The 16,414-nt window shown below is 36.4% G+C and overlaps 2 protein-coding genes across 9 annotated transcripts; both read right to left on the reverse strand.

Moving 5' to 3' along the window:
* Positions 1–612: 612 nt before the first annotated feature.
* Positions 613–15,408, reverse strand: LOC127796520 (zinc finger CCCH domain-containing protein 48-like). Of its 8 annotated transcripts, none has more exons than XM_052328692.1 (8): positions 15,204–15,408; positions 13,084–13,222; positions 12,589–12,757; positions 11,799–12,264; positions 6,428–11,652; positions 4,215–4,336; positions 1,652–2,135; positions 613–1,360 (listed from the first exon to the last, which is right to left on the reverse strand). In XM_052328692.1, exons 6-8 carry the CDS (start codon positions 4,329–4,331, stop codon positions 801–803), a joined length of 1,161 nt encoding a protein of 386 aa, XP_052184652.1. In that variant the 5' UTR covers positions 4,332–4,336; positions 6,428–11,652; positions 11,799–12,264; positions 12,589–12,757; positions 13,084–13,222; positions 15,204–15,408; the 3' UTR covers positions 613–800. The 8 variants fall into 8 exon arrangements, with proteins under 8 accessions (XP_052184652.1, XP_052184647.1, XP_052184644.1 ...); XM_052328687.1 differs by having other exon boundaries at positions 613–2,135; positions 6,428–6,550; positions 10,996–11,652; positions 15,204–15,407; XM_052328684.1 differs by having other exon boundaries at positions 613–2,135; positions 6,428–6,559; positions 10,996–11,652; positions 15,204–15,407.
* LOC127797000 (zinc finger CCCH domain-containing protein 63-like) lies at positions 11,405–12,711 on the reverse strand. The gene is made up of 3 exons (XM_052329394.1): positions 12,611–12,711; positions 11,799–11,929; positions 11,405–11,652 (listed from the first exon to the last, which is right to left on the reverse strand). The coding sequence occupies exons 1-3, from the start codon at positions 12,709–12,711 to the stop codon at positions 11,405–11,407; spliced, it is 480 nt and encodes a 159-aa protein (XP_052185354.1).
* Positions 15,409–16,414: the final 1,006 nt, after the last annotated feature.

Here is a 16,414-nt window from a genome sequence, read left to right on the forward strand (position 1 = left end):
AATCGATGAAACTGCTGATTTGATACAGTTTTAATTAAATGTTAATTTGATTCGATTATTAAATTTAATAATTTTAATTATTTTTATTTAATTGAAATAAAACTTTTTTATTTTTTGAATTTTTTTTGTTTGTTAAGTTTGTTTTTTTTTTCAATTTGTTTGTTTTTTTTAATTTTTCAATCGATTTACTTTTTTATATTTCTTTATTTTTTGATTTTTTAATTTATTTAATTAAATGTTTAAACAACTTTAATTTATTCAATTTTAATATTTTAATTAATTTAATAATCAAACCAATCCAATGCTCACGTCTACTGCTTAGACATTATTGTTGACTTTTTTATTTACTTTAATTTTATTAAAAATTACTTAAATCACCATCAATCTTTACTAAGTCCCCTGTTTATAAATTATCACGCTTAGATCTTATTTAGTATATCTTACAATAATACAATTTAAACTTGAAAACCTACATATTTGAGGCTTTTTTTAAAATCTTTAAAAATTCAAAAAATAAATTAATTTTTTCATTAAAAAATAACTTTAAAAATTATACTAAATCTCCAGACTGTGTCTTTTTTTTTTTTTTATAATAATTACAAGTCACAAAAATAATTTAAAAAACCTTTCATTTGCACTTTATTCATATTACGAACAAGAGGTTACTAAATCAGAAACTATAATATAAAGAGTCAAATACGAAAGATACAATCCATCTTTAATTTTCTCAATCTAATCAACTTCTCTTTGTCTTTGCAAGGCATATCATCATCATCATCATCATCTTCCAACTCTTTGATTTAACCTAATTTCCACACAGTTATTTGTCCCGATGCATCACCGGTGAAGAAAAGACCAGTTGGGCTCATGGCGTGGATAGCTCCAACTTCTTGTTTAGCAAACAGCCGGCCTCTTTCAGCAAAAGATGGCAAGTCATATAAGCGGACAGAGTTATCGTTGCACGAGCAAAACAAAATGGGTTTACCTTGTGCATCTTCGATGCCACGAAGCTTAAGAACACCTTGTTCTTCTTGATGAGAGTAGATCGTCTTTAAGAGATCCCCTTCCTTGGCAATGCCCCACGCCTTGACTGTCCCATCCAGAGAAGCCGACAACATATAGCGATCCCAACAAAGAACAGACATCACTGCGCCGGCATGCTCTTCCAGCATTTGGACGCAGAGCAAGTTACGCACGTCCCACACTCTTATGGTGTTGTCAATGGAACCAGAGTAGAGCATCCCTGCTCCAATAATAAGAGAAGTAACAGCACGACTATGGCCCTTGAGAGATGTGGCTGATTCAGGGATTTCAATTTCAGACCGGAATTTCCATGCCAGTATGGTGCCATTCTCTGCGCCTGCAAAAAGCATATTGTCAATGGCGTCTATGGCATGAACTTGCCCAATAGGAACAGGTCCAGTAGGAAGGGTCAACACTTCAGATGCTGATGATGGTCTCTGAGTGTTCCACACCTTGACTGCATTCTCCAAGCCCACAAATACCCATGGGCCTTCGCTAGTCAAACACCCAACTTCACCCGACATGTCAATCACATTAATACACTGCCCTGTGTGGCAGTCCCACACCCGCAGTGTTTTGTCCTTGCTGCCCGAGTAAAGCTTGTTGGAGCCAGAAGGAAGGGCAATACCTGTAATAGCCTCACTGTGTCCTTGTAGCTTTCCAAGCAGTGAGAACCCATTGCCATAGAACCATGAATGCAAGTACTTGCAGTCTTGATCACCGTGCAAGCAATTCCCAGCCGAAAGCCAAGATTGGCAAACCTCCCGTCTCTTACCACCTTCTCCGCTACAAGATGAATTAATCTCGTTGCCACTCTTGTCTGCCTCCAGATTCCTGTGCCAACTTCTTGATTTGTGGCCTTGCTTCTGCTTCTGCTTCTGCTTGGATGGCAATGCCGACACTAATTCTGATGGTAAGGCGTGCAAAAACTTGCATGGATGGCGATTGCACCTCCCCTCAAGCCAAAAGGCACAAACAATGTTCACCGGTCCTGCTTTGGATAGCCAATGAGGAGGTGACAGCCTCCTTTCTGAAACTCTAGCTACTGCTGTAGTCATACTTTTGGTGAAATATGATTCATGATGGTGACGGTGGATCAATTGAGGTATCCTCTGAAGACAAAATTGCCACGGTGAGAATAAATTTAATAGAAGATCAAAAGAAGAAAAAGATAGGCAAATGGAAGAAATGGGGATGCATACAGAAGCAGGGAAATATCAACAAAAATCTGCTCTCATGCATGCTTGTCTATGTATAGAGAAGCAAACTTGAGAGATACGTTGTTGCAAACAAAACATGAAACCATACAAGATAATGCAGCATCAGTCCATGCAAGGGATAATATCATTAGGCCTAGAATAGAGATATAATAGCTTCTGATAGGTAAAGCTTCCTGATCTAACTTGAGAGCCACTTTAGCAAAGAAACCAGCATACGAGAGTTGGTTCACAAATGACAAGCATCTTGTTCATAAGATCATTATCAGATTTCTTAATAATCACCATCTTCAATACATAATCTCAGTAGGGTTTAAACCGAATTTCAGGATCAGTGAGATCATTACCAGTGGCAAATCCCAATGGGTTGATCCACATATAAAAGGAATGATATGATTTGTTCTCAAACAAGTAGAAATTTTATGGCATAGAATGTTGGGTTGTAGATCACCAATATGCACAAAATATGAATGCAACAAAGATGGGGATGTTAAGATGGATATGCAGCCATACAAGAAAAGATGAAAAAAAAATAAGTTTATTTGTGATATAGTTGGAGTGCCTCCTATTGAAAACATAATGCATGAGACATAATTTAGATGGTTTGGTCATGTAAAAAAAAAGTCAATACAAGCTCATGTGAGAAGAGTGGATAGAACGGAACAAGTCATTAGCGAAACAAAGAAGAGGAAGAACTAGAAAAACTTAGTGGGAGACTCTTGGGTATATGAATTGTAAAGATCTTACAAAAGATAAGGTCATAGAAAGAAATGACTAGCAGGCTAGAAATCTTATAGCCAATTCCACATGGTGGGATTAAAGCTTGATACGTTGCTTTGTTCTCAAACAAGTCTAGTCACTATAGGAGAAATTCTCACAGAAATCAGAAAAGGTGGACTGTTCAATATTTATCCAATGAAATTTGAACTGCCAGCAATGTTCAATCATGTCATTCAACTTGAGCAAGTTCCTTGCATGCATGTTCTTGCAATAAATTGTTTCATGCAGGCAACATATTCAAATGAAATGCAGGTAAAAGTCCTAAGTCATCACCAAGGAATAACATCTTCATTTGTTTCTATCATAACATGCCAAATTCCATTTCCTTGCCAAATGAAACAAAACAATAATGATAGAATGATTCTTGTGTTTTCTCCAATACAGTAAAACCTCTCCAAATAAAACTCAGCTAGATTTGAATATGTGCTTCCAAGCAGCCCAATGTATCCTTTCTGTCAATCTTAAAGTGTTTCCCTTCTTGTGCTAATTGAAGAAAGAAGATGGCACAAAATTTTGGTCCCTTCACCTTTCTAGACATTCCGTAAAAGCTCCACAGGTGTTTTTTGATTTACAAAAGAGAGTTAACAAATTCTGCCACCTCACAAAGAAGTAGATATGCGACAATGAGGGCCTTGACAGTTTCTAGATCTATGCATTCAAATGATTTAAGACAGTAATTTGGCTGAAACATGCAACTCTTACCTCTTTTTGTCTATTCCTTTCCTTTTCCGCCTCAGGAAAACTATATAAAGATGGATGCCTTAATGTCAAAAAACATCTTTAAAGGCAAGACATATAATGAATGCAGCTACTTCATAGAAAGGGAGAAATAAAATTGATAATAATCTTTCAATTGTTCAATCCTTTAAGAATATTCCAAAATATGTTTCTATAAGTAAGTGTGAACACTGTAAAACCTAACAGATAACTAGTTGGACAAGAATTCCCACTTAATGTTGCAATCACAGGTTTCAATAGGATTGAGCTCTATAAATACTTAACCGAATCCAACTTGGAGATCTCTCACCTAGAAATCTACCCATGATGAAACATCCAAGTGGGGCATTATAGGCAACCCACCAGATGGACATTGGAGAAGGTGGAGAGGTCAGAGTTAAGAGCAAGAAAGAAAGTGAGAAGAGAGATTTCTGAAGAATGCTTACAGAAGATCAAAAAGGAGAAAGAAGGATTTACCAGAGTTTGGCCAACATCAGAACTGTGGTGAGCTCTTTGTTTATCTGCTTGTTCATTCTGTTTTTCTGACTTGTCGACACCTTGGAAGCACTGCTGGTCATCTCTTTGTGTATCCATCGCGACTGTAACCACCAAAAGGAAAATTTGAGAAACTTATAAAATTTTCTTACACAACTGAGCACAATTCATCTCTTTTAACCAGGCGTAAGCCCAATCAAATCAACCTTGCAACAGATTAAACTAATCTAATTCATTGCAAGTCGTGCCCAACTATAGAAATCAACCCAACAAGTGAGAGGTTCAAATACATAAAGCTCAACCCAAGCGACCAAGCCCATGAGGGCTTCTTCTAGGATTGCATAAAACCCTAGCTCTACAATGCCGCATGTCTTTGCAATGGAAAAGACTGTCAACGGCCGAAAAGGAGGGCAGTGGCTACAATATAGGGTGACCACCAGAGCAGCCTAACAGAGGGCATTAAATAAGGGTACAGAAAAATGGCAGCAAATTGCTCTTCACTGGAGAATAAGTTTGTTCGAGAAAGGGAAATAAATGACAAGTGAAGAGCGAAATCAGTGAACTTATTGGTGGTGCATGACCTAAGGTAAGGCTGTATTGCCCTTCGAATCCACTGGTGGAGGCTCTTTGCTCTTGTTGGAGTACTGGCACCTTCCCCCTTCTCTCCTCTCTCCCCTATCTCTTCCTCTCTCCCTTGCCTGTCCCCGTGAAGATGAAACTCAAGTGGGTTTCCCCCAGATGAAAAAGGACAGGGGTTGAAGCCCATGACCCGACCCGATATGAAAATCCGATCACACCAGGTTTAAGCAAAGAGAGTACAAAAAATGAAAATAAAGGGGAAAATAGATTAAAGACTATTTTTCTATAAAAAAATCCTAAAATCCTTAGATTTTATTAAAATTTAGATTTAATAATGAACAATAATGTATATCAGGTTAGCAAAAACTTGGTAATAGTAAATGTGCACTAAACTGGCATTAGGTAAATGCTTCTACCTTTCTATTCATAATTTCATATTTTTGCAAAAAATATTTCAATACATGAATTTTTTTTTTGGTAATTTCTGTACTGTGATGCTTGATTTAATTTGAATTATTTTGTTTAAAAAAAAAAAAAAATGTAAAGGGTCTATTCCCTGAAGAAATATATTTCCTGAAAATTGTTTGAAAGAGGACTTGAAAAAGGAGCAGGAAAATCAGGGGTGTGAGGAGTTGATGATTTTAGAAAATTATATACAATAAAAGAAGAAGCCTTCATCCCCCAAAATTTATTAAGGTAGTATTTGTTAAAATGAGTAAAATAAGGTTGTATCAAGATAACTTATCTGTAAGGTCTAAGATAATTTATCCGAATGGGGAGAAGAGATAAATTTATCTGGAAAGTCTAAGATAAGAAATCACATGACTTTTTTCCAAATAAATTTAACAAATACAATGAAAAACACTTTTGTCTGGGATGCTTTCCATATCTTACTTTTTCCGGTCTATATCTAGGTTAACAAACACTACCTAATTGAATAATTTATCAGGATGTTTTAGGCAGGCTTTTACAGTTGTGGTACCAGAATTTTAACCAAGGAAAGGTATTTTGGAATCAGAGTTTTAATTCAGGAAAATATTTTTTAACCCTGTAACATTAATGGATAATTGATGAATTCAGATTAATTCAGGAACGCATCCTCACAGGATAAATGCACTATGGTTTGTCATTGATGAGAAATAAATAATGAAGCCTCAATAGAAGCATCTTTTGGAAGGAGAAAGGAAGTTTGTGAATCACCTTTTCTTACAGTACAAGGTGGAAACATGCCGCCCTTTCTTACAGTGTAATGGCTGCTTAGTTTGGGCAAAGAATGAAATTCTCATTTCAATTTACTTCTTTTAGTTAACATGGAAGCATGATTCTTTCTTAAACATGTCAATAACACAAACCAGAAAAGAAAAATTACAAACATATACAAATGTCTAGAAACAAAACTAAAGACCTACCTAAATTTTATCCAAACTTGTTGATTAAATAATTCAACGTGTTCAAAAAAACACACTCCGTTTTACACACAGCCAAAGTTATCAATTTGAAGTAAATTTAATATAAGAGAAAAATTGATCTAGTACAAATCAATCTTAGTAACTCCAAGTATGTCTGATTCCAAATGCACATAAGGTTTAATTATGAGATAACATATCAAAACTTACCAAAATTGCTGATGGCTGCCTTGGATGGTTCTTAACAAGGGTTTTCCTAGATGTTCTGCATGGCTAGTGTGCTGACCCCCACCAAGTGGCAGCATGTTGTGTCCCCAGTTACTTGGCTTTCCCCTTTTTTCCCTTGCAACCAAAGAAAAGAAACACTAACAACAGTGAGAAATGGTCAAGATGTTCCTAAAATACAGATTCAGAAAGAATATTGATAAAGGTACACGAAGATTTGACAATCATAAACAAAAGGTTTAAATGATTAAATTTGGAGAAAATATTCATAAAAAATACTAGATTCAATAAATAATAGGACTGCAAGAAAAAGATGCACCAATTGCAAAGTTTATAGAATGCACCTTTTACAACAAAGAGGATAAATGTCTTTACATATGGCATATCCTTCGGCTCTTTATCTTTTCTCTAAAATTAACTTATGCCTATATCACGCAATGTTACATAAAATTTTGGCAATTTTTCATAAATCATTTTATGTTTAAATAGAAACATTGAAATATTGATCTACCAGTACTGTTTCGTGTTGGTATCCAATCAAACAAAAACATTGGTGTCAATTGGATAATAAAAAAAAAAAAAAACTAGGTTTTGTTTCTTCATTGGGGTTCAACCTAGGCCCAAATCCAAGTCTTCCACTTACATTTGGAGAGACTGCACATCACATTTCTACCAATCTATAGTGTGGGTTCATACAAAAAAAGAGGTTGTGCAACTGATGGGCATACCTATACACAGGAGCTCTATATTTGCAAGTTGGGTGGAGTAATGATGAAGATATCAATCCCCAAAGAGACAGCACAAATCTAGGGTATAGCTTGAAGCCATTCACAAGCACAAGGCGTATGATTACCCTAGATTATCAGGATGTAATAATTCAAGCACCTCAAATCCCAAAGAAAGCGCTTAATCTGTCAAGGCTTTTACAATTGAATCCACACTTAGTCATAACAAAGCAAACTAAACTCATGAACATAATGTGGGATCAAATAGAGATCTTCCTTTTGTACATAGGACTAATTGCTTTGCAGAAAATCCCTGAAAAGTGTATCACCTACCATTACGCAACATACCAAAGTGCAAACTAGCAGATCCTTCACTTTTTAGTGGAGTCATAGTTCACTCAGTCATATAGTAATTGAGATCAATTGAGCTACAAATACAGATAAGCCCCATACAGCACAACCTAAAACCAGGCTCATTATCAAGTAAGACATAGGTGGGTGCAATACATGCTAACCCTCCCATTAGTAGAACTTACATTCCATTAATCTATTTTGGGGGAGACGGGGGGAGCTTATATATGCCCTTTCGTTTAGCTGAACTCTCTCTCTCTCTCTCTATATATATATGATGCAATCACCGATCAAGATTCGGCTCAAGTTCGACCCGACCAAACCGGAACTGTATCACCGGAATAGTAGCGCCAGAACAATATTTTAATACTTCTTAAGATTTAGAATTTTACTTGATTTAGAATTCTACTTTATGTTTCTACTTGATTTAGGATTCTACTTCATGTTTCTACTTGATTTAGAATTCTACTTCATGTTTGATTAGCTAATTAACTTTTACTTAGGATCTATTTCTATTAGGATTCTAGTTGAATTTTGTTTACAAAATATTAGATGGATTTAGATTAGTCAAATACTATAAATATGCTTAGCATCTAGAGTTTGTAATCAAGTTTTTCTCAATCAAATTTCAGCAACCTATTTGGGTTTTCTTGGCAAAACAGTCTTGTTTTTGCATTTTCTTGAAAGCTAAGCTTCGACCATTGAAGTTTGTTCTTTCAAGGGTTTATTTTGGTGTGTTTTTTTCACACACGCGCTACATGCTGCGTCAGGTGGTATCAGAGCGGTTCATCAACCAATCAGATGGCCAATCTTGAAGGTAATGGTAACAACCAGCCTCTTGACGGTGATCAGGGGCTGCCCGCGGTTTAGAGAGCAATCGAAGAACAACGGGAAATAACTCGTACAATGGAGTAGCAATTGGAGCGAATCAGCAACCAATTGAGCATTTTACAACAAGTTAAGGATAATCGGAACTGGACTAATGGTGTGAATCAAGCCGGCTACATTAAACCGGGAAGACTAGCCATTAATCCTGTTCTCATTAATCCTAGAAGACCAATGATGGATGATAGAGACGATGAAGATGATCTTGGTCGTATGATAGCCAATCCTAGTGGTAAAGGGGTTAGGAGGAATGTGCAGCAACACAACCATTGGGGCAACGATGAGAATAAACTAAAGAATGGCTTTTCGATGAGTTTGGAGCTTGATTTTGAAGATTATGTTGTCCCAGCAACCTCAACGTTTGCAAACTCAAGTCTGATTTATGCTGCTAACATGATAGAAACTCCAAGGTTATTGACTCATACTAGGGTATTTTCTAGTCCCGAGGGCTCAGGCATTGCTTCACAATTCAAGGATGGTGGTGTTTCTTCTGATAGGGATGCGACTATAAAGGAGATGGATGTCATGGTAGCAAATTCTTCTACAGTTTGTTCAAGCTCTGGCATGGTTGAATCGAAGGCAATAGGAACATATTCACCTTTGCGATTGCAAAAACAAGATGGTCACATGGGTCGCTTTGTGGATAGGGGTGTTGGATCTCCCAGGCTAATTAACTCGGATAGTGCAACTGCTTTTGATATTAATCTGAAATTAGATTTCGAAACTAAGAATGTTGTAACAGCTGCTACCATAGCTGATCAAGTGCTTACACCAAAGGAGGGATTCAAGCATCAATATTTTAAGTGATGGAGAGACTACTAGTAGTCATGGAATAAGCCTTTATTCGAAACAATTGCAAAGAATGCTTCTCCAGACAAGAAAAATCTACAGATGAATTCAGAAGCTGTTGAGGAGTCAAAATTAAGAAAGCTTATGAAAGGAGAAGAACCTGTGATAAGATTACCAAATTAGAAAAGCGCTCAAAATGGAATGTTCAATGTTCTCAATCTAACAGTAATAATACAATGGAGGTAGAGGGCAACAAACATGGCGATGATTGGACCCATGCTAACGAAGATAAGGCTAAGAGGGGGATGAATGTCTTTGCTCATGTTCTCTTAGCAGAAAAATTCAAGCGGTTCAAGAAGATGCCAAGCAAAAGTTGCACAAATAAGAAGTACAAGGCGACAGCTTACAAGCATAGAAAGCACAAAGTATTTGAGGTTGGAGATGAAATCATGATATTCTTGAAGAAGGAACGGATTCCAGCAGGAAAGCAGAACAAATTCAAACCAAAGAAGTATGGTCCTTACAAGATTCCAAAGAAGACCAATGACAATGCTTATGTTGTAGATTTGCCTAATTATATGGGTATTTTTAAACATTCAATGTGGCTAATCTCTCTTTGTACTTACCGAACATGAATTTGTCCTACTCGAATCAAAATTCGAGATCGAATTTTTTCTCAAGTGGAGGTGAATGATGCGGTCACCAATCAAGACTCGGACCAAGTTCGACTCGACCAAACTGGAACAGTATCACCGGAATAGTAGCGCCGGAATAATATTTTAATACTTCTTAAGATTTAGAATTCTACTTGATTTAGGATTCTACTTTATGTTTCTACTTGATTTAGGATTCTACTTCATTTAGAATTCTACTTCATATTTGATTAGGGTTTTATTTTTATTAGGATTCTAGTTAACTTTTACTTAGGATTTATTTCTATTAGGATTCTAGTTGGATTTTGTTTACAAATATTAGATGGATTTGGATTAGCTAAATACTATAAATATGCCTAGGATCTAGAGTTTGTAATCAAGTTTTTCTCAATCAAATTTCAGCAACCTATTTGGGTTTTCTTAACAAAACAGTTTTATTTTTGCGTCTTCTTCAAAGCCAAGCTTTGGCCATTGAAGTTTGTTTTTTCAAGAATTTATTTTGGTGTGTTTTTTTCACACACGCGCTACACGCTGCGTCAATATATATATATTGCTCAACTGAACTCTATTTTACTTGTAGAGAAAAGTAGAAAACTGTAAATTTCTCTCCCTGAAAAAAGAGGGAAAAGAAAAAGAAAAAGCTCAATAGACCACTAATATCATCAATTAGACAAGTAAGCCATCTAAAACACTCCACATAACATCTAACCAGGTATATGTGTGTGTATGTATCCAATTAAATCAAAGGCTTGCTGCAAAGACAATTTTTTTACATGTGGTGGTTTGGAAAAATAGAAAACTGTTGTTTGAATTGCTATAACCATGTCGACTAAACATGGAAACTTAATTTCAATGAAACACAAACTCTTTATCCACATTGCCCACTCAAAACTTCTTGATTCCATAAAGAATAGAAAATGGTCAACAAGTAGCAATTCAGTATGGTGTAATACAGCCCCATTGGAAATAAAAATGTTTTCCAGGACAGGTAAGAATAAATATGAAGAGCAAAAACAAAAGATGGTTGCTTCGATAATTTGTAAAAACAATAAAGTACAAGGAAAAAAAACAGTGCGAATGGCTCCTGCAATTGCAATGTTTAGTGCCATGTATGTAGGGCTTGATAAAACTCTTTCAAAACTACTCCTACCTAATATCGCAATCTAATACCACTTAGTCTAGGCTTGAGGGACGGCTAAGGAAGGGGATCACTTGGAGATGATCGACACTCACAAAGAAGAACACGGCATCCTCAACCTTCAGGGCATTGAAGACGCACAAGGCAAGCCCATCTTGATGTGCTCGTGTAACAACGACTCTGTTCGCTTGTATGACTTGCCATTATTCGCTGAAAGACCGACTATTCGCAAAACGAGAAGTCTGAGCCATCGAAACTAAGGATACAACAGGACTCTTTAAACAACAAAATGAGAAGTTCATGTTGACTCTTTAGCCACGAACTTCTCGTGTTGTTGTTTAAAGAGTCTTGTTGTACCCGCAGGTTTGATAGCTCGAACTTCTCGTTTTGCGAATAGTCGGCCTTTTTTAACGACTAACGGCTAGTCATACAAGCGAACAAGGTTGTCGTTACACAAGCACAACATGATGGGCTTGCCTTGTGTGTTTTCAATGCGCCGAAGCTTAAGGACATGTTCTTCTTTGTAAGTGTTGATCATCTCCAAGTGATCTCCTTCCTTAGCGATCCCCCAAGCCTTGACTACATTCTTCGAGCCCAAAAATAGCCAAGGGCCTTCACTCTTCAAACAACAAACCTTGCTCGACATGTCCATCGCATCAACACATTGCCCTGCATGCAGGGATGTAAACAGGTGGTTCCCAATTAGCCCCATTTAAAGTGGAAAAAAAAATACAAAATTGAAGTACATGTACAAGCATCATTTGAAAATTTATCAAAACAAGCATTGTGTAAATGGGGGTGGTTCATTGCCCTACCTGTGTGGTAGTTCCAAATACACACTGTCTTGTCCCTATTTTCGGAGTACAGCTTGTCAGAGCTCGAAGGAAGTGCGATGCCCATGACAATGTCGCTATGTCCATTAAGTTTTGCAAGTAGTGAGAAGCCACTGCCATAGAACCAAGCATGCAACTACTGGAAATCTTCATCACCATGCACGCAATTTCTAGAAAACCAAGCTTGGCAAACTTCCTTTTTCCCTTCAACCCTTTTGATGCGATGGCGTTCAGGCTTGGTAGATGAATTAATCTTCACACCACTACTCTTATCTTCCTCTGAATTCCTATTCCAAGTTCTTGATGATTTGTGCCCTTGGAATTGCTTCTGCTTCGACACCAAACCCGCTGCCGACACTGATTCTAATGGTAAGGCGTGCAAGAACTTGCATGGATGCGAGTGCACCTCCCTTCTTCAAAATTCTCGGCACCACTGCTGCAACCATACCTTTGTACAAGTTGATGATCAACTATATTAACAATATTTAAACTCATGGCCTGTAAATAATTAATTTCCTAAAAAAAATTGTTAATTGTCAAATACTTTTAAAAAAAATTACCTACAAAATTAAAAAGTAAATTACAACAGTCACACTGTCACAGTTGGAAGACCTCTTCAACCCTAGCTCTACAACGAGTGATCAATGCTATATACTCAAATCAACTAATCACACAAATAATAGGCATACTCTACATGCAGAAAAACCAAGTAAACAAAAGAGAAGAGAATTAACCGCTCAATAGTTAGAAAGGAAAGTACTAAAACAATTACCCCCATTTGAGTATCAGTTAACCTAACAATATCATACTCCTTCACTGCTTGCATCTCTTGAAATACACCATTCTCGAGAATGATCTTCTGCATCTTCAGCACCTCCATGCCCTCCATCACCATATCTTGGTTCTTCTATTCAATGTCAAGAAGCCGATCCAGCAGGATTCTGAAGATGTAAACCAACAATGATAAAGTAAGAAATGGAAATAAAGTTTGACAAGACAAAGTGCTCTAAGAGGCAAGCGCAATTAACTTTATGTAAATCGAAATTGTAGTTCAGTAAAACCAGCTTAACATGAAGATAGGTGGTAAATGATCATCTTCTTCAATAAAAATTTACCACGATTAACTAGCTCAAGAATTATGTTCAAGATCTAAGCTCGGCCAACTTACACAGTTGTCCTATGGGAGAAAGAAAATAAAGGAATGATCATTGCACGATGCTAAATCAATGTAAGCGTTTGGTTAATCCAAATTCCCATGAAACAGTACCTTGTCCCATCCTTACTCGCCACCTGCAAGAGACTAATTTTTGGGAATTGTTAAAGGCCCAATTTCAAGGAACATCGCCACAGCAATGCTACAACCTGGTCTTCCTGGAAGCTAAATAACAACTGGGTGCTCCTTGCTGCTGCAGGATTCAAAGAAAAAATAGAACATCCTAAAAATGTTTTCCAGGACAGTCAAGAATAAATATGAAGAGCCAAAACAAGAGATGGTTGCCTCGATGATTTGTAAAAACAAGAAGGTAGGGTTGTGTTATAGAATTGTTAACAAAACTAAAATGCATAGACTAGTATCTTTAGTTGTTATCTTGTGAGTCCCAATTGTTGTGACTTTATCTCAGTCTGATCGCAAAAGAAAAACTGTTCACGAAATTTCAAAATGTTTTGTGTCCATGGAAACCATACAGTGACCAACTGAATGCCAATTAAGATTGTTGTGAGGTGCTTTACATGCTCCAATTGTCAACCTGCAGATAACTTGGTGGTGGGATGCCACAAATAGATAGAACAATACCAGTCAACCACAACTCTCTTAACTGCCCAACACTCACAGATGGAGAGAGCAATAATGAAAGAGAGGGTTGAAATCACTGTTTTGAGTAGCTTGAACTTCTCGTTTGCAAATAGCCGGCCCTTTCAGAGAATTACAGCAAGTAGTACAGGCAGATAGTTGTCAATTGCGTGAGTAAGACATAGTGTGTGGCTTCTGCATCTTGACTCTAGTGCAACAAAGTGGGAATCCATGTGCTATTTGTGTGTGGATGATCTCTGTGTCCCTAGGTTCGCTAGTACCCGAAGCCTTCATCGTTCCATCAGTGAAAAATATTAGTACTAGCAATTATACAAACACCAGTGAAAAATTGTCAACATGTTCCTTAAGTATAGAAGATCAGAAAAGAAGATTGAAAAAGGTAGGAAAAAATTTGACACTCATAAACAAAAATCTTAAACGAACAAAATTAGGGAAAAGGAATCATAACAAGAACACTAGATTCAATAAATAATAGGAATGCCAAAATAGATGCACCAATCATAAAGTTTATGAAAATAAGGTACCTTTTACAACAAGAGAATAACTGACTTTACAGATGGCATATTCTTGAGCTCTTTATCTTTTCCCAAAAATAGACTTATGACTGTATCACCTTAGCAATGCTTTGTGAAGTTTTGGAATTTATGAATATATTTATTTTTCAACAGGGTGTCATTAACATATTGATCTACCAGCAGTGTATGGACATCAAGAAGATATGATAAAAGACAAAAATACATGGAAGTCTAGAATTTATGTAGCCGACCCCACATAGTGGGATAAAGGCTGGATATGTTGTTGTTGTTGTATGGTGTCATTAACATATTGATCTACCAGCAGTGTTTCATGTTGGTATCCTATCAAACAAAATAGTTTCTAGGTCGGGATCCATCCTAGGCCCAAATCCAAATCTTCCACTTACACTTGCCCGGATTGCACACCACGTTCTTACCAATCTATAGTGTAGATTTATACAACTAAGAGGTCTTGCAACTGATGAGCACACCTACACACAGAAGCTCTAAGTTTGCAATTTGGTTGGAGTTAGTATGACCACAGCAACCTCCAAAGAGACAGAACAAATTTAGGGTATAGCCATGTCGACTAAACATGTGGTGGTTTGCAAATTTTTTACATGTGGTGGTTTGGAAAAACAGAAAACTGTTGTTTGAATTGCTATGACCATGTCGACTAAAAATGTAAACTTAATTTCAATGAAACACAAACTCTTTATCCACGTTGCCCACACAAAACTTCTTCATTCCATAAATAAGAGGAAAAGGGGTCAAAAGGTAGCAATTCAGTACGGATACAGCCCCACTGGAAATAAAACAAAAGTTAAATCCCAAACTTCAAGGAAATAAATGAATTTCTCGCCGGAATCTCCTGTTGCAATTACAATATGTTAAACCTCTCTCCACCAGAACAAATTCGTTCCACCCTGGAGGGCCAATTTGTGACACCATTTTCGTTCATGGATTTTAAACAGAAAACCATCGTAGTTTAAGGAGGGAGAGAATATGTACTTATCCAAAACTCGAAGTTCCTAGGGTATTTTGGAATCAGATTCGAACCTGCGTAGTTGAGGGTTTAGAATAAGCCGTTGCAGCCGCAGGCCCTCTCGCGGAGCTTGAGAAACGGACGTTCGCGGTGCCGTATTCTCTCCACCGCCGCGTCCGTCAAGGTCAGGGCACGACGCCGGACGGCCGCTGCCCCCACCACCATTCTTGAAGACGAAGTTGCCTTCTCTCTCTCTCTCTCTCTCTCTCTCTCACTCACTCAATATAATGCCCTTTTCTCTTCTTCGCTTTGCTTCCTACCGAGCATTTAATTTTTTTTCTATTTATTCAGAAGAAAAGAAACAAAAATAAAAAAAATATATTACTTGCACACTCAATTTAGTACACTAATTTTTTTTTAATATATTATATACTTATATTAATTAAACATACAATACAATATATTAATGCAAAAGTATTATATTGGATGATAGAAAGTACAAGTAACATTTTTGAAATGAAATAAAACATCTTCTAATATATCGCACATTTATATTAATTAGATATATAATTTAATATATCAATGTAAAACTGGTACATTAGATGGCACAATGTGCGGATAACATTTTCAAAATAAAATAAGGTAGCTTCTAATGAAATATTTTACTTTATTTTTCTACAAAAAAAAAAAAAAATCTTACGAATAAAGTGTTATATTAAAATACTCATTATGTATTTTGTTTTTTAATGACAAAAATTAAGTATATTAATAATATTTAAATTAGTGAGTTTTAAATAATTAATTTTTAAAAATATTTTATTATCTTGTCAATACTTTAAAAAATTAAAAAGTAAATTGCAATTGCCACACTTTGACACTTGGAAGACTTTTTCAACCCTAGAATTGCAAAAAACCCTAGCTCTACGAGAAGTGATCAATGCTATATACTCAAATCAACTAATCGCCTTCTTCAATCAAAATTTATCAGGATTAACTTGGTCAATAATTATGTTTAATTATAAGATTTAAGCTCAATCACTTACACAATTATATCTAAAGGAGAAAGAAAATAAAGGAATGATTATTGCCCGATACTAAATTAATGTCAATCTGAATTCTTATAAAACAGTACCTTGTCCCATCTATACTTGTCGCATGCAAAATACGAGATTTTGGAAATTGTTAAAAGGACCAATTTCAAGGAATGCTGCCACCGCAATACTACAACTTAGTCAAGGCTCAGGAGATTGCTAAGGAATGGCTAGAGATGATATACACTTGCAAA

Source organism: Diospyros lotus, chromosome 3 (genome assembly GCF_014633365.1).
Source record: "Diospyros lotus cultivar Yz01 chromosome 3, ASM1463336v1, whole genome shotgun sequence".
Taxonomy (NCBI): Eukaryota; Viridiplantae; Streptophyta; class Magnoliopsida; order Ericales; family Ebenaceae; genus Diospyros; species Diospyros lotus.